At 53.0% G+C, this 17,783-nt stretch overlaps 1 protein-coding gene across 1 annotated transcript in view; it reads right to left on the bottom strand.

Moving 5' to 3' along the window:
* Positions 1-17,783, bottom strand: part of dysf (dysferlin, limb girdle muscular dystrophy 2B (autosomal recessive)) — a 32,203-nt gene that overhangs the window by 8,668 nt on the left and 5,752 nt on the right. Inside the window, 37 exon segments of the mRNA XM_037480184.2 lie at positions 39-194; positions 280-408; positions 2,409-2,507; positions 5,834-5,893; positions 6,707-6,780; positions 7,005-7,194; positions 8,479-8,640; positions 8,729-8,830; positions 8,954-8,995; positions 9,074-9,109; positions 9,235-9,264; positions 9,351-9,491; positions 9,580-9,761; positions 11,204-11,281; positions 11,365-11,449; positions 11,915-12,088; positions 12,223-12,365; positions 12,528-12,591; positions 12,593-12,637; positions 12,706-12,820; positions 12,961-13,127; positions 13,316-13,447; positions 13,520-13,666; positions 13,769-13,964; positions 14,065-14,171; positions 14,248-14,372; positions 14,451-14,628; positions 14,726-14,839; positions 15,023-15,138; positions 15,358-15,390; positions 15,924-16,006; positions 16,178-16,221; positions 16,317-16,385; positions 16,464-16,567; positions 16,646-16,772; positions 17,420-17,535; positions 17,622-17,652. Of these exon segments, the coding sequence (XP_037336081.2) occupies positions 39-194; positions 280-408; positions 2,409-2,507; positions 5,834-5,893; positions 6,707-6,780; positions 7,005-7,194; positions 8,479-8,640; positions 8,729-8,830; positions 8,954-8,995; positions 9,074-9,109; positions 9,235-9,264; positions 9,351-9,491; positions 9,580-9,761; positions 11,204-11,281; positions 11,365-11,449; positions 11,915-12,088; positions 12,223-12,365; positions 12,528-12,591; positions 12,593-12,637; positions 12,706-12,820; positions 12,961-13,127; positions 13,316-13,447; positions 13,520-13,666; positions 13,769-13,964; positions 14,065-14,171; positions 14,248-14,372; positions 14,451-14,628; positions 14,726-14,839; positions 15,023-15,138; positions 15,358-15,390; positions 15,924-16,006; positions 16,178-16,221; positions 16,317-16,385; positions 16,464-16,567; positions 16,646-16,772; positions 17,420-17,535; positions 17,622-17,652 (3,996 nt within the window).

The raw sequence follows: 17,783 nt of genomic DNA, 5'->3' as shown, positions 1-17,783 counted from the left end.
CCCCCCCTCTCTCTCTCTCCCTCTCTCTCTCTCCTCACCTTCCCGTTGGCGTCTTTGGGCTGCAGCCCTTGAGCCTGGACGACGTAGACCCGGACCAAACACTCCTCGGTGCCGTTGGGAGGGAGCTTCCTGAACTGCCGGGGGGGGGCGGGGTCGGAGGGGTCGTCCGGCAGCGAGTAGATCTTAAACATGCCCTGGTTGCCGCGGGAAACGAGACGGCGGTCGGTGAGCCTGACGCCATACCAGCACGAAAGGAAAGTGACGTTTCTGCGCTTTTACCTTGAACTCGCCCACCACTGAGGGGTCCTCGCCGTCCTCCTGAGTCTTTCCTCTTTGCAGCTTGAAAGTCTGACAGAAATCAGAGAGGCCCTCGAAGCCCTCGACCTTCTCCAACTCCCGCTCGTACACCTGAGGAGGAGGAGGGGGAGGAGGAGGAGGAGGAGGAGGAGGGGGACATCGCATTACATCGCTCTGTTTATCACCAGACCCACAAATACGAGAGCGAGAGGGAGAATGTGTGTTAATGCCGAGAGAAAAGATGAGGAGGAGGAGGAGGAGGAGGGAGTGAGGAAGAGGAGAAGGAAAGACGTACATTGGACCAGCGCAACGGTATTAGAGCCAAAACGCCCCTCAGTCACACATGCGTGCCGAACCCAGGCTGTCAGAAGCACAAAAAGAATCGTTTTGTCTGCACCCGTCACACACACTCTGCCTCATTCTGCTCCCACCACAAAAGAAGAAGAAGAAGAAGTCGCCGAGGAGGACTCTCGGAGGGCGAGCTGGAAACAGTGGTTCACGTCAGCATGAAGGGATTACTGATCGGGAACCACACAACGATCACAGGGAGGCTCGAGAGGACCGAAAACAACCCGATGGACTACAAGGAGACACGAAACAAATAAAACAGACAAACAAGCAGCCGCAGAATGATCACAAGGAGACCAGGGAACCGCAAACGTCACATGGCAAAACCATCGGAGATAAAAGAAATATATGCAAGAACACGCGGCTAATTAACAAAAGATGCGGAACAAATGAAAATAGAGCGAAAATGATCCAAAACGTTTACAAAACAACCAGAAAAAAACCCTGCAAAACAAAAACACAAATATGAAAAAGTACTTTGAATTGAAAACAGATCAATGTGATTAATTCGTCTCCAGTTGGGACACTCGTCTCTCGTCGAGCTTCTGCAGAGAAGGGGGGGGGGCGGGGCGGGGGGGGCGGGGGGGGTGGGGCATACACAACCGGAGACTTGGGTGGAGATAGGGGTGAGGGAGTCGGAAAAGCAGGGCGAGGACGAAGGGGGGAGGACCGGGGGGGGGGGGAGAGAGGGAGAGTGATGAGGGGGGATGATGTAAACCAAGAGAGAGAGAGGCCTGGAAACAGCGGTTCATTTCACCGTCACCGAGGGAGGGGGGGGGGGGGGGGGTGCTCAGGCCGAGGCCCCGGGCCTCCTGGGCTACGTCTAGATCAGTTGCAGCTGACCGAGTCGTCCAATCGGGCGCCTCGAAGTGACTTCGGGGGGGGGAGGGGAGGGGGACAATCTGCTACGTGCTGTACGGTGAAAAGGAGGCGCTGAGTTCGAGGAGGTCAGGGTGAAGGAAGCCGACGATGATGATGATGGTGATGATGGTGATGATGATGATGCAAACGAAAGGCAAAGTCTGGAAACACCCGCCCGCCGGAGTTCAACAGACACACGACCCTCCCGCACCCAGCGCCGGGGGAGAAAGCCAGAGGAGGAGGAGGAGGAGGAGGAGGAGGAGGAGGATGAAAAGGGAGGTGAAGCCGGTCGCCACGGGGACGGGAAACAGCGGCGTCTTTGTGACGGACGAAAATATGAAGAAAAAAACAGCTCTGCTGTCAAAGAGCAGAGGAGGAGGAGGGCGGAGGAGGGAGGAGGCGGGTGAGGACGAACCGAAGGTGGAGGCGGGGACTCTTCGTCCGATGTGAACATGTGACACACACAGCGCCTCTTACTCTCTCATTCCGGTGTTTGGCTCCTATTTTGCTGAGATGAGGCTGTTTTTGCCCCTTTTTCCTCCTGTAAATATTGCTTTCCCTCTGGGAAACGTCTGTGAAACGTCTCTCAGGGGTCAGAGGTCTCTTCTTAAAAAATAAAAATTTAAAAAAAAGAACAAATCCCCACATGGTGACTCATTTGTTTGGGCATCAGACGAGCAGAGAGACGTGCGCTACGAGCTCCCGCCGGAGGGAAAAGGTCGGGGGGGGGGGGGGGGGGCCGAGAGAATCGGGGGAGAAGGGGAGCGTGGGCGAGGGCGGAGCGGGGAGGGGGGGGGGGATCTGGCACCAGCGCAAAAACGCGTGCGTGCAGAGAAAAGCATTTTTTTTGGGGGGGGGTTGAGAAAATGGAACAAAGGGCAAAGACATTTGTCTGGTCTCACCTGCAGCGTGTCCAAGCCTCTCTCCAGGTACGTGCCGTACTTCTTCTTCTCCCCGGTCGAGGCGTAGAACTTGCTCCACCAGTCCATGAACTCCTCCTCCTGGCGCGACACAGAACAGAGTCAGGGGTCAGAGGTCAGAGGTTTTGTATTGAACAGTTCAAATAGTGGCTCTTCCCGCCGTGTTTGCTTCTGGGTTTGAACTCCACATGCTCTCATGCAGCGTGAGGGAAGCCACCTCGCGCCTTCTGAAACGACCCCTGCGACGACCTGTTGAACCGTAAAACACACCAATAAAGCCCCGCGGCGAAGGGGCCCCCCGAAGGCACCGCGGTCGAGAAGAAGAAGAAGAAAGAAGAAAGAAAAAAAAAAAAAGCGTCTTTTTAGGATTTTTCCAATGATCGCATCGTGGCAACGGCGAAGCTGGCCAAGTCACGTCAAAAAAAAAAAAAAATGCCCCTGGTGGCTCCCTGGCACGGAGGTCACGGTGCGCGCGGGCGCCGTGAGGCAATGGAAACGGGCGCCATCGGGATGCAGAGGCACAAAGCGCAACAAAAAGCCAACGCGGACATTAGCAGAGAAACGTATGCGGACGTATGAAAAGGAGCCTTTATGCTGCTTTTCCATCGGCCCACTTGTTACGGCTTATTAATGCACTTTATTAAGCCGCAGATGGGGGCGACTCCGGGCCCGGGCCGGGTCGGGTCGGGACCAGGCCTCGCCAGCGCGCTCACAGAAAGTCAAATGCAGAACGAGAGGCTGCAAGAGGCCATTCGCAAACTTAACTTCATACATCAAAACATGGCCGATAGGATCAGACACAACTCACCCATCGCAGCATCTGGTGCCGGCGTTAAAAGAGAAGTCAGAGGTCAGAGGTCAGAGGGGATCAATGCGGACGCTTCCCCTCACACGGCGCGCGGCGTTTGAAGAGGAAGAACCGCAGGAGCGCGACGAAGGAGCCGAAGCCATCGCGTGGGCCGAGATGTTTTCAGATGTTGACTGGTGGCTTTTTTGTGGTTTGGACACCAGATATTTTGATTTATACGATATGATATTATTATTTTTTTCTTTAAAAGAAACCCTGCTTTGTGTTTTTATCAAGCATGAAGTTGCCTCATCCATCAAGTTTACTAAAAACTCTGTTCACATTGGCAACGTCGAGCGTGTTGGAGAATTTTCTCACAGAAATAAAAGCGCTGTCTGAGTGTGTGTGTGCGTGTGTGTGTGTGTGCGTGTTGGCCCTGACGCAACGGGGGAAACAACGGTTACAAAGATGGGGAATACCGAGGGGACAGATCAAACTACCAGCCCCTACACACACACAGACACACATTCACACACACAATCCCCGCCCTGCAACCTTCAACCCTCAGAAGACCACTCAGCTTAAAACACATGACGCATGCACCACTTTTTCCTTTGTGTGTGCTTTAATGTGTGTGTGTGTGTGTGTGTGTGTGTGTGTAGGCATGAATGCAGAACAAAAGTGCTCTTATGGCACATGGTTGGTGTGGAATCCCCTTTCTCCCCCCCCCCCCACACACACCGCATGGCATGGAAAAGGGCAGCACGTGGAGGGCATGACGCACGCACACACACACACACACACACACACGCAAAGTGTCTGGCGTGTGTTAACGTGCGCTGCCCAGGTGTGTTCACTCGAGCCCATCGGGGCAGCCGGTAAGGGGGGGGGGCTGTTCAGTGGCACACGCTGCGGTCTGCAGGCTGTCACTACGCCCTGTGGGGGGTCAGAGGTCGCTGGACATGGATTGAAGAACATGAAAAGTGAGACCGCTGCAGAAGACGAACTCGGTGGAGAAATGCAGACTTTTCTTTTGGGACCCTGGAGTGTCGCCCCCCCCCCAACTGCGGTTTTACGCCAAGAACCTCGAGGAACCGTCTGGCGGGTTCAGGTTCGGTGTCATCGGAGCCGTGCGTCCGTGTGAACGCGAGACGTCGTCACTCGACCCTGCTGGGGAGGGACAACCGCTCCTCGTAACCCGGAGTGCGGCGTTGGGACTCCGGAGGTGAACGGCAGCTGACATCGCCCCCCCCCCCGGCAGCGGCGGCGGATCGACAGAAGAAGAAAAACAACAAATGATTTAGTGGGCTGTTTTGACATCATGTTTCTGGCCGCGGCGTCACTACGGGGGCCATAAATGTGTGTTTCACGACCCCCCCCCCAAAGAATACCACAAAGTCACATGGCACGCGGCCCACTTGCGTCGGTTCGTCTGGTTCTGAGAGAGCCGCCAGGAAAGGATTTGTGGAGGCAAAGGGGGGGGGGCGCCTGCAACAACACAACTTGACCGGGACGGTTTTGACGGAGACACGCGGCACAAACACAAGCTTTTTATTCATTTTATTTTATTTTATCTTGGAAAACGGGGGCCGAAGAAAAAGTGAAGAAAAAACATACAGTAGGAGAAAAAAGAGGGAGGGGGCCATTAAGTGAAACGTGACACGCACAACGTTCATTTTCCATCTGAGCGCCGTTAGATCTGAAATATCTGTCCCGAGGGGGGGGGGGGGGGGGTGCCCCCGAGGAGCCATGACGCTACCGACAGCTGATCTCCTCAAACCTCTCAAGGCTCCCCCCCTCCCCCCCACCCCCCCCCCCCCACCCCACACACAATCTGGTAATCACATGACCCGCTTGCTGGTCGCGACCCAGAGATTAAGAAACCCGCGGGGGGCGGGGGGGGGGGGGGGTTAATTCCAACGTCAAAGTGGCTCCTTTTTTTTCTTTTCTTATCCCCTCTGCCTCCCTTGAAGTCACTTTTTCTCCCTCTTTAACCCCTCTCCCACTCTCACCCGCCCCTCCCCTTCGGCCCTGGCGCGGGGGGGGGGGGCAAACTGTCGGGGTACAAGGGGGGGGAGGGGGGGGAATCCGTCGCAGCTCCCTGACCCTTAATAAACCAAATATCCATGTTTGGGGAGGAGAAAATCTGTCCCAATTAGCGGTGAGCAGAGAGGGGGGGGGGGGGGCACTTAAAGGAGTAGGGTAGATTAAAGGAAAAGGGAGGGTGTGACGAGGGCCCCTCTCTCTCTCTCTCTCTCTCTCTTCTCTCTCTCTCTCTCTCTCCTCTCTCTCTCTCTCTCTCTCTCTCTCTCTCCCCCCCCCCCCCCCCCCCCCCCCCCCCCCGCTGGAACGCAGCCGTCGGGTTTCTCCGGGCTCGATTCCCGCTTTCAAGGTACCTCATGAACCCCCATATGAAACATTCAATGTTAGAAACCTGCTGTTCTTCTTTAATTTAAGGCTCACGATGTGTATTCAATGTTACCAATGTGAACAGGTGTGTAGATATAAGTTTGAATGACCTTTTTTTTTCAGCATTTGAAAGAAAGAAACGGAGGCAGAAAGTCGGATGGATGGAGAAGCAACGATTCAACATGAAATGAGTTAAAGGTTTGTTACCTACATGGAGGCTGGAACAAGAGGCGGAAAGGTTAATGATAGCGGAGCCGGATCCGTCCGCCAGCTACGAAACACACACACACACTTTCAGGTTAGCTGCTGAGGTTAGCCACAATGTTAGCATCAAATGTCAGGGTCACGTAGCGAATAAACAAGCATGAAACTCACTAATTACAAACGACGTCGTCCCCTCGTCTCATTTTGAGTGAAAGCAACAACAACGACATGAAAACCCTGTTTTGGTACACAAGGATGGCTGCAGTGTGTGTGTGTGTGTGTGAGTGTGCGGTGAATTGTGTGTCTGAAAAGGAGAAATCTGAGGGGGGGGGGGGGGGGGGGGGGGATTAGGTCGATTTGAAAATAGTTTCCATGTTCCCTCACTGCGGGACAGAACGAATAAAAACCCAACGTCTTGAACTTGGAGGACAGAGACGGGGGGGAGAATGTTAATGGTTGGTGACGGGCGCGGGGTCTCGCGGTCACCACGGTAACCGCCGACCACAGAGCCGGTTGCCGTGTCATCGTGTCAGAACGTGTTTATTTATGCTGCTGGTACCGCTCAACGCACACACAAAACCAAAAAATGTTGTTTCATACTTTACACAAGGAAGCTTTAATAGATGTTAATCTGTGTGTGTGTGTGTCTGTGTGTGTGTGATGTTAACACACACACAGACACATTCCTTACACAACCACAAAGAGCCATCCTTCCTGGATCTAAAGGGCCGATCCGCTCAATAGGTGTGATACCTGTGACCAGCACCGATTATTGATCAACAGGGGGAGGGGGGGTGGGAGAAGGGGGGGGGGGGTACCTTGGTTGTGCGTCATTATAGAAAATGTACGAATCGGGACTTTGAAATAAAAAGGGCTTCACCTGGTCGGCCACGAGCGGCTCCTCGTCGTCGATGTCGATGAAAACCTCCCCGCCGACGAGCTGGGGCGTCTCACCTGCACACACGCGCACACACACACACACACACGCACACACACACACGCACACACACGCGCACACACACACACACACACGCACACACACACACACACACGCACACACACACGGACACACACACACACACGCACACACGCACGCACGCACACACGCACAGCAGGAGGGTCGTCAACATCCATCGGCCCCTCCCTGCAAGACGTGATGGCGTCCATCCCGGCCTTACGTCTCCACTGCTGCTGCTCCTCCTCCTCCTGCTCCTGCTCCTCCTCCGCCCCCCCCGGGGCCGGGGCGCACCGGTACTCCTCCAGCGAGCGGATGGTGCACTGGCCGACCACGGGCTTCCTCCCGAACTGGCGGTTGTCGATGACTCGGATGACGATGGGCGGCATGTAGAGCTCCTCGCGGGGAAGCCTCTGTTTGAACAAAAAAGAAGAAAAAGGAGAATCCATTTGACCCCTGTGGCTTCAAGAAGCACTCGAATGGGGGCTGGTGATGGCGGGTAAACGGAGGGGGGCTCTCATTAGGCGGTTAAAGGCCCTTCAAAGAAACTATGCACATGACATGTTCCTTTTTCCCCCCCCACCGGCAGCCAAAAACACTCACGCTCAACCTTAGTGCTTAATAATATCGGGGGGGCGCCCGAGGCCGTCCCGCTCGCTCGGTGGTCAACGCGGGGCTTTAATCTGGTCGACGTTAAGACGCAGCGGGCCAAGGCGAGGAGCGTGTATTTGAGGGGGGAGCGTGGCTGACACGGTCAACTCTTTCCATAAATCGGGTTTTAGGTTTTTACCCCGAAAAAACGCGACGTAAGAGGCGTTGTTGTGAAGTGGGGAATGTGATATGTGAGAGTGAAAGGGAGGTACTTGTAATACTCAATGTAAAATATGTCGGCCTTGTGAGGTTTCTTTAAAAAAAAAAAAAAAAAAAACGCTAACTTAATGAAAAAGCACTGGTGTAAAGTACTGGTTCCTGACTGGTTTTGGGGATTGTTGGCCTGCGGGCCGACAAGATGGTTTCATTTACTCCCACATTGAGGGAATGGAATGTTAATATTGCGCTTGTAAATGTGGTATTTAGCAACACAAAAGGTCTGAACCAGGGGCGAAGATCTGTGAAGCAGTGAATTAAGACTCTGGGATGCGTTTCAGCATCAAAAGATGTCCGCCGCCGCAAAACAACCAGGCAGTTAAAAGACACCACATGTCTGCTATTGTTTACTTCCTCTAACAATACAGAAAACAAACCCTTTTTACGAGGCGCATGAGGGAGCTTCGACCCCCCCCCCCCTCCCCCCCCACCCCACCCTCTGAGAGAGAGAGACCACACCTCGGGCCTTCTGGGTGCCACTTTGACTGCCGTCTCTAATGGCGGCTTCCTGCGGTTTTCGGTATAGTAAAAGCGGAGGAGCCAAATTGTTCCTCGTGAGTCACTCGGCTCCGGCGAGGACTGAGCGGCGGCGGGCGGCCGGCGGAGGTCCAGCCTCCCCAGCGCCGGTGCCTTTGCGATGGAACGCCAGCCGGAGGCTTCTAACGTGTGACTACGTCAACACTCGGAATCACCGCTTTCTCAGAGGACTCGCCGGTCACGGTGGCTCCACTGATGAAGATAAACGACGCGGGAACCACATCACTGCAGAGCTCTCATTAGCCCTCTAAGCAGCACTGATTGCGTGCATGCGCGTGCATGCGCGCCCTCACCACATCAAGGACGAGCGTGTTGACGTCAAAGTTGGGCTTCTTCTTCACGCTGCGGATGACGCAGCTCTGGACCGTGACGCCGCCGCACTCCACCTGCAGGCTCGGGGAGGTGATGCTGGCCAGCTGGAAGCTCTTCAGGTTGCGGACGCCCCACGCCAAGATCTGACCGCGAAGGGATGCGAACAAAGACGGGAGGGTCACAACCACATCGCGCTTCTGCAGACTTGCAGACACAAGCACGGTCTCGTACCTCGATGGCGGTCCTCTGCAGCACGGGTTTGATCCCCTGAGGGACCACGAAGACGTTGGGTTCCCTCTGAGAGGGCGGCGGGGGGAGGTCCGACTCCTCCGGCTGCCGGCAGGAGGTCAGCGACGCGGCATCAAAAAAGGAGGAACAGGACAACGAGGAAACTCTCTTCAGCAGATCCATTCAAACGTGTCGAGGTGCATGTGAAGGTGTGCGTGAACGTTGTACCCATTGCTGCAGGCTCTCAGGGAGGAACCCTGGAAACATCAGCTGAGGAGAAGAAACGAAACGAGACTTGAGACTACTCTCATCTGAACGACCCAATCACTGTGTGTGTCTGTTTTTTACCTCGTCCAGAACGTGGCTGGAGGTCAGGAAGTCTCCCTGCGGGCAGAAAAATGGTTACGTCCCCTAAACCCCAAAAAAAGGCAGAAACCTCCAAGACGGAGGTGAAGAGGGGGGACTGGTCGGAGAGAGGCGGAGCTCGCCAGGATGTCTGGAGGACGTACCTCCTGACCCGGGATGTGATGAACCGCCGGCTGGAGACACAAAAGGGAACCGTTTGTCAGTGAGGCGCGTGACCTGGAGCGTGTACGTTGGTGCGGGTTCGGGTGCTCACGGGGACCTTTTCTCTGCGGATCAGCTGGAAGGCGGCCAGCAGCTCGCCGGCGCTCCTGTCCTGTCTGCGGACGGGGAACCAGGCCAGGCGCGGCGGGGAGGTCGGGGAGGGCCGGCACACGCAGCGGCCCATGAACTCATCCGCCCCCTGCAATCGAAAACACACACACACGTGGATGTGTACACACACACACACACAGAGAGAGAGAGGCTCTCCAGACCCCCCTGGCGCTCACGTATGTGTCCTGGTCGTACAGCTCCACCACCACGTTGGGCGGAGCCGCCATCGTGGCCTCCAGGTCGCCGAAGATCTCCACCTCGTAGAAGATGAGCGTCTGGTCCCACGTGGGGTTCAGGGTGTTGCGCACCGTCACCGTTTTCTGGGACTGGTGGAGGAAGGAGACGATGGCGTAGGGGTCTGGGGAGAAGAAGCCGCGCCCCGTGAATGTGCGTCCTCATGAGTGTGTGTGTGTGTGTGTGTGTGTGTGTGTGTGTGCGTCCCACGCGGTGACATCAGCAGCTTGGGAATGCCGACCTCGAGGCGGAGGTTTTGGGAACACTGCCTCGGAGATGTTTGTTATTCCAGGTCACAACCGCTCTCCTCCACGCTAACACACACACAGACACACAATGTGGACGGACACAAGCATGAAACCCAACACACCAGTACAGTCACACACACACACACACAGAGTAGTTTGTTATTTCAGGCCAAGTAAAGAGTCTCTATGGAGCCGTTAGCGATAGAGTAAACAGAAGCTAAGTTGCATTTTCCCACCAGCCCTCAATTAACCTTGGAAGTGACACACACACAGACACACACACACACACACCACCCATGGTGACCCATTCAATTACCGTGCATTCCCAACAGCCCATTAGCTCATGTAAACAGAAAATACCAGCATCCCGGGGGTGGGGGGGGCGGGGGTGTGTGATTCAAAAAGAATCATAAAATCAAAGACAGTAGCAGACACACACAGACAGTAATGGACTCCGTGATTTAAAACGCTGTTTTGACATGACTACAAAAAAAAGGGAGACGCAAAAGACACACAAACACAAAGGAAAGCTCTTTGATGGCCGGTGTCCTCTAATCACGGCAGATTAACACACAACTGAAGCCCATCCATCAACTCTACCCAGCCGTCACACTGTGTGTGTGTGTGTGTGTGTGTGTGTGAGACCCACCTTATCCATCATCTATCCACTCTCTCGCCCTCTGTCTATTCATCCGTCTGTTATTCAAAGCCTCATCTGTGTTTTTACATCTGAGTCCGCGATTTTTGATAAACACACTCAGACACACACACACACACACTCAGACACACACACACACACACACACTCAGACACACTCACACTCAGATGCCGTAGTTTCCATGACCTTCTTCAGATAATAACTTCACTGTCTCTCTCTTTCTCTCCGTCACTGCTTTTCAGGGATACTGTACAGCGACACTAAACTCTATTCATAATCTGACCTTTTCTAAAGAAATAAATTACGTTTCTGGTGATTTGCCCCAAACATTATTATTAACTGCCCTCTCTTTATGAAAAGGGAGGGAAAAAACACCCCTTAAAACTGAGGCTGAGTGCAAGTAGCCACAAAGAGTCTGATATTGACTCTAAATAATCACAACACTGGCCTATTGTCAGCTTTGAGGTTGCTATGGAAACCCGTTAGCTCGGCCATGACCTTTTGTGACATGAGGATTTGAATCTCTTCATGTTTCCAACAATGTTCCTTTTCTTACCTCCACTCTCACCTTCTTTTTTTTTTTTTTTAATTCAGTAACGTTTCCGACCACCAGGCGGCGCTGACGTTTAGAGCATCGCAACCGATAACGGGACGCGATACCTGAGAAGCTGTCTTTGTCCATGGCCAGCAGGTCTCTGGCTTGGTACAGGTAGCAGCGCAGGTGGTAGCGGGTTCCGCCTAAACACACACACACACACACACACTTTGTAATGACACAATAAAAGATAGAAAGAGCAGACGGTTGGAAAGTTTCGCCTTACGGTCAAAGAAACAGGAAATGGTCGGTCTGTTGACTCCGAACGTGGTGGTGACGGACTTGTCTTCGTTCTTGTCCTCTATGGTGCTCTGGAGGAGGAGGAGGAGGAGGAGGAGGAGGAGGATAAGAGATGGATGGAAAGTATTGGTACAGCAGATTGATTGATTGAGGAAACATGGCATGGCCTTCAAAATAAAAGACCACCTATGAGTGTGAACTGTTGATCTATCATAGTTTGGGCCCCTCAGCCCCAACTCATTTTAAAAGGTCGAATTCAATATTTCAGACAAAATTAAGGGTGCTTTCCACTTTGGGGCGGCGGCTTGTGTTTGTCTCTTTCCTGTTTCATCATCACCGTGAGCCAACCCGGAGGCCAATGGTCTCCTGGAACACTTTCTGAAGGGCCAGGCCGCTCTTGGCTCTGAGGTGTGAGGAGAGCTGTGTCCCTACCAACGCTGAGACCAAGCCTACGCCGATGGGTGGAGGAACCCGATCGAGCAGCACAGACCCCTGACCTCAAAGCCCATCGTTTTTTGGGGGGATGCACCTCTCACCAGGGAACACTCCAGAGCAAAGATGGCGGCCGGTCCCGTCTTCTCCAGCGGCTCCATGCGGTACCTCCACCTGCGCCTCCTGAAGCTGTCCGTCTTCCTCGGCTTCAGGTGGAACCTCCAGCCGAACAGCGAGGCGTACTCCCAGCCCTCCCTCTCCGCCTCGTCCGGACGGTGCTGTGAACACATTAAATCGACTCATTTGTGGCACACGACCACCATCTAGTGGATGGAGGAGGAAACTGCAACAGATCACATTAATGTCCGTAACCTCAACATCTCTCTCTCTCTCTCTCTCTCTCTCTCTCTACCTTCCGGAGAGCCTCCATCTTCTGCTGGTCCCGCCGTCTCATTCGTATCCACCTGCGTCTCCGGTTGGTGTGGTACATCTTTTCTGCCGGCACCCAGGACTTGGGCCGGCGGTCCGGAGGGATGGGGATGCCGTACTCCCAGCCTGGTGGAGACGCGTCAGACATTGATGGATGAAATGAAATGAATCAATTAAAGTATAAAATATTTACTTCAATATTGAATATACTCAAAAACCGTGCATGCAAAAACATTTAAAATACTATACTATTTGTGCGTGTGTGTGTGTGTGTGTGTGTGTGTGCACCTTGATCATCCACGGCCCTGTTGAGATCTTCGCTCCACTCCACCTCTTCCCAAACCCACCCTGGAGGACGGACACTCCACCTCGTCCTTTGGCACCGCCTTCTCCCCATTCTGAATCACACACATTTGTTAAATGAACAGCAATGAGTGAATTCACACACACTCACACACACACGTACCACGTCCGTGTACCCCTCCGGCATGCCGATCCACTGTCCGCCCGGCAACCTCATCTGGTTTTCAAACACTTCCTCTGTGAAGGTCATGTGACCGGCGTCCACGTCATACAGCAGTCTGAGGGTTTGTCATCACAGATGTTCATGCGCTAATACAGGCAATGAATATATATATTTATATGTATGAATGCATAAGTTGAGTTTTAGTTAATACAACTGCACCCCAAAAAACACACGTAGATGCAAAACCCGTCTTACGTCTTCTCGGGGCTGATGTACCAGTCTCCGGTCCAGGTCCAGCCCGGAGAGGGTTTGAAGCTCTCTTTGGGCAGCTTCACTCGTCCGGTGAGGTCGCTGAACTTCGGGTAGGTCAGACCTGTAGTTCCCCAGCTGCCCACCAGGGCGAGTCGGGTCTGGTTCTCGTACTGCAGAGAGAGACACAAGCCTTCGTCTCATTAGGTCCAAGCAGCGTTCCAGTCGTTGTGGGGGTTGGAGAAGGTTCACACCTTCCCAGTGAAAAGCTCTTCAGCTCTTCAGTACACTGGCACGGTACAACCGCACACCTACTATTACTAATCCGATAATCCAAGGTAACCATGGTGACGCGTCTCACCGTCTCGGCGAAGACCGACAGCTTCCCTTCGGCGTACTGGTTGAAGTGTTTGACATCGGCGGCCAGGCCGAACCAGACTTTGACCCTCAGCTGACCCGGTAGTTTGGCCTCTCCGCCGCTGCCCTGCGGGTTCTGCACAACGCGCACAGCCGGTCAGCAAGACGCAACGTGTGTGTCTGTGTGTGTGTGTGTGCGTGCGCGTACCTTGAGGAAGACGGTCTGCAGCTGTCCGCAGTGCTTCCCACAGTGCTGCTGGGAGAAGATGACGGTGTGCGCCGGGATGCGGTAGTACGCCACCCGGCGGTCGCCCTGCAGCATCCAGATCACGATGTCCGGGAGGCTGTTCTGAGGCTGGGCGAGAGACACCGAGGAACGGAAAGAGAGAGAGAAAGAGAGGGCGTGTGAGAGAGAGAGAGAGAGAGAGTGAAGACCCGAACGGGAGAAGCGTCTCACCTCCTCGGCGATCGTCCTCAGCCGGCCGGCCCAGTCCTCGGCCTGCTCCAGCACCGCGGACAGCTCGGTGGCGTCCCCGTACTTCAGGGCCTGCGCCGCCGCCACGATCTGCTGCAGGTGGAGAGAACGGACGTGCCTCAGCGAGCGGTCCAGCGGGGTCGCACACTGCCACTGGTCGATGGAGGGCAGCTCTTCACTGGAGGGGGTGGGGGGGGGGGCAGAAAGTCTGAATTAAGCGACTTGAAGAGAGGAATGAAAAAGAGTTTCCGCAAACACCAACGTCACACCGTGATTACCTGCAGTCCGCGATGAGCTGATCCAACAGCTCCACCACTCGGAGCTCCACCTCCTCCAGATCGCCCCCCGCCTTCACCTCCAGCTGCACCCGCTGCAGGTTCGCCTCCTGAACACACACACGCATGGATGGTAGATCCTCTACCTTCACCGGGACCCCTTTGCATGCGGAACACAGCACTCACCAGCCGCTCTATGATGGCCAGCAGCATGTTGAGAGCCTCGATCCTCGGCTTGATGTCTTCCCACGCTGAAGACAGAACCACCACCGGTTTAACGTTCCCCCAGGGGAGGTAGTAGTAGTGGCAGCCTGGAAGACACGCACAAACAGACAAGGATGACGCGGCTGGAAGTGAAGACGGCCTCCGCCGGCTGACCTTCGACCTACCGTCGAACACGGCCCTGCTGAACTGGGTGGTGGAGGCCAGGGGCAGGCAGGTGTAGTCGAACTTGTTGCCGTAGTTGCCGACGCTGACCTCAAACTGGACGGCGTCGTCGACGTCCTGCAGGTGCGTGGCCGAGTAGAACGCCACGAAGAGGGAGTACTTCCGCTTCCGGAGAAACTTCTGTCGGGGCGGAGGAACAACAGGTGGAGGTGGGACGGTGCATTTTCTCTGCGCCGTACCAGCAGTCGTTCGACCATCGCCCCGCCCCCCCGCTCACCTCCACCACCAGCAGGTCGTCCGATGGGATGTCTTCGGTTTTCTGCTCCGGCTTGTCCGTCAGTTTGGTCGTCAGCTCCAGTAGAACTCGACCCCGGTAGGCCACGCCCTCCCCCTGAACCACACGAGAGACCTTTTCAAAGAGCTGTGACGGCGTTGGAATGTCGCTAAAGATGTTTGCGCATGACAACCTTTTCGGCAATAAACTTGCTCCGGATCGATCACAACATACAACTAACTAACTAACTAACACATTAAAACACGTCACTTGATTTAGGGGAAATTAATGCGTGGTTACTTTTCCGAGGTTGAGCGCCTCGTGAGGGTCGTTGAAGGCGGTGAACTCCCGCGCGCTGCCGTACAGGTTCACGAAACACGGGCCGAACGTCGGCAGGAAACCCAGACTGTCGTCAACTGCGGCGAAACCAAGCGACAGCAAAATCAGCACCAAAAAAAGAAGGCGGAACGGCGAGAGCTAAGAAACGACTACGATTGGTTAATCAACTGATGAAATGAATGAATAGATTGAGGGGGATTTCATCTGAACCAAAGGCAAGAATGATGCGGCGTCGAGCTGATAGGAAAAGGAAATTGGAAACAATATCGTGGTGTAGAAAGGATGGTTGGACGTACTGCCGGAGTGGACGGTCCGTGGAGTCACGTCATCTGAATGCGTGGAGAGGAAGCGTTGGTTCAGAATCACAGACAGAGAGTCAGACAGAAAGGAAACGGACGTCTTTGAACGCCACGCCAAACCCAAGAAAAAGCACTCGAACACAACGCAGAAAGAACCCAACAAGCAAGGCGTTGAGCTGCCACGTGCCGGCGGTTCATCTTCCGCCATCAAAACCAATGCGCGGCGAGTAAAACTCATGCGTGTCCATGCGACAACTCACATCACACACGTGTGGTGAAACACAAGCCGATGAATTAGAGGCGGAGCAGGGTGGAGGAGAGGAAATCCTACGACGTGACTGAAGCATCGTGTGTTTTAATGCGCACTCTCATACAGGTGTGATATCGTAATAACTTCAGTAAAAATGCATGTTAGTCAAGGCCGAACCTGAACATGAAATTATAATCCAGATTAAACCGGTTGGTTCTATCATGGTTGGATCAAAGTGTCCCGATTACTTCCGGTCCGAACCCAACTGGTCGGGTTTCAGTGCAGTCTAGAGCAGTTTCGGTCAGTCTCTTACCGTCTATCTCGCCACCGGGGGCGGAGATCTTAGACATACAGAGGTGGGTGGTGCCGATGACGTCATTGTGACTGGCTCTGTCCCTGGAATGAGGAGGTCAGAAAGCAGAAGCTCTGAAACATGCTTTTTAGGCCAAATGGTTCAATAAAAAATAACTAGTAGAACTAACAGAGATTTTCCTAAATCGCCCTCTCTCATTACATTGAAACAGAATGTAAAATAAATATAGAGCTAAGATGTGTGCTAGCATTCACCAGTCCAGGATCCGGATCCTCATCTTCTCACACATGGAGGGAAACTAGTAGCAGTAAAAGAAGCCATACAAGGTATAATGATGAGCACATTAATCTCTGCAGCACAACATTTGCACGGTTCTTCTCTCGGTGGTCTCACCCTGATGGGCATGGCCAGGCTCTGGTTCCACTGTGGGTTGGCGTTCTTCTCCATAGTCTTAGTGCGGTCCTGTACAAGAAAATCAATATTTAAATTGTGCGTTTAAAGTTGGGATCGGGGTACAAATCAAGGTTCAAGGTGACGCACAGTTTTTCCAGCAAAGTGGATCTCCACCAGAGGATCCACCAGGTTCTTCCTGTTGCTGTCAAAGCCGAGAATCTGCCTCATGCCATCCACGAAGGCGTCGTCCACTGCGGGCAGGAGACGAGAGGACATATGTGAATGTGTCCGGGTCCACAACCGACTGCCACACCGCGCCAGAGACTCACTTTGCGGCAGGTCTTCGGCTCTGAAGATCCTCAGGGTGAACGTGGCTCCTCGCAGAGACAGACCGGCCGGCCTCAGCAGGTTTGCTTCTATGTCTTCTTTGTCTTCAACGCACACGCGTTTATCGGCCTGGAGGAGACACAAAAGCACACGATGGGCAACCCATTGAGCAGGAAACTGGATTGGAAGGGTTAGGGTTAGAGTTAGAGTTAGGGGAGAGAGGTTTGGGGTAGAAATAGAAAAATGTAGTACACATTACTACTTGAGCTTTTAAACTTCTACTCCATAAAAGAAGCTTTTTGCATCACCCCACTTAATTTACGCATCAAGTTCATTTTCAAAGTAATAAGATGGTTTTCTTCTATGACAAGATGCAGAAATAAAATATATAAGTATAATAGGTCTCTAACTGTAGTTTTTAAATACCATTTGTAACAAACATATAAGTTAGTCAAGAACTTTAGAGAGCATGAATTTATCATTATCTTTATTCCTTCTACTAGATAGAAGACATATTGTGTTTTCTTAAATTAAAGTATAAAATATATAATATATAAATATGTGCTTGACTTAAATGCTAGCAGGCCAACATTGTTACGTGATCATAACAGTAAACACAAAATGCTAGAATGCTAACGTTCGTTAGCTTAACATGTTAGCATTTAGCAAGTTAGCATCTAGCATGTTAGCACCTAGCACATTAGCATCTAGCGCCTCTTCCCGAGTATCTGGCCGGTAATTTTCTGTCACAATTTCGAGTGATTTAATAATCTCACCGGCGGCTCGTCTCCAGCGGCCAAAACCAACAGGCTGACCTTCAGGTAACCTTTGACCCCGGCAGAGAGGTCGTCGGGTTCACAGAGCAGCAGCCATTTCCTCAAGAAGCAGTGCCCTGCAGAGGCATCAGGGCGAAACTCTTGAATAACGGATCAATAACGTCACATTTTCTCATCAGCATGGTCCAGTACATTTACTCACTGTGCTCATGGTAGACGGTGCCCACATCCAACTGAAAATATATTTATGTATTATTATAATATAGATATATTGATTTAATAGCAGAAGATTTCATTGCTCTGTCAATAACTTTCCTTTATGTACTTTATGATTAAAGTTTTAAATTAGTACTCAAAGAGGAGA

Source organism: Pungitius pungitius, chromosome 1 (assembly GCF_949316345.1).
Source record: "Pungitius pungitius chromosome 1, fPunPun2.1, whole genome shotgun sequence".
In the NCBI taxonomy this organism is placed as follows: Eukaryota; Metazoa; Chordata; class Actinopteri; order Perciformes; family Gasterosteidae; genus Pungitius; species Pungitius pungitius.
This window is presented reverse-complemented; position numbering and strand designations above follow the sequence as displayed.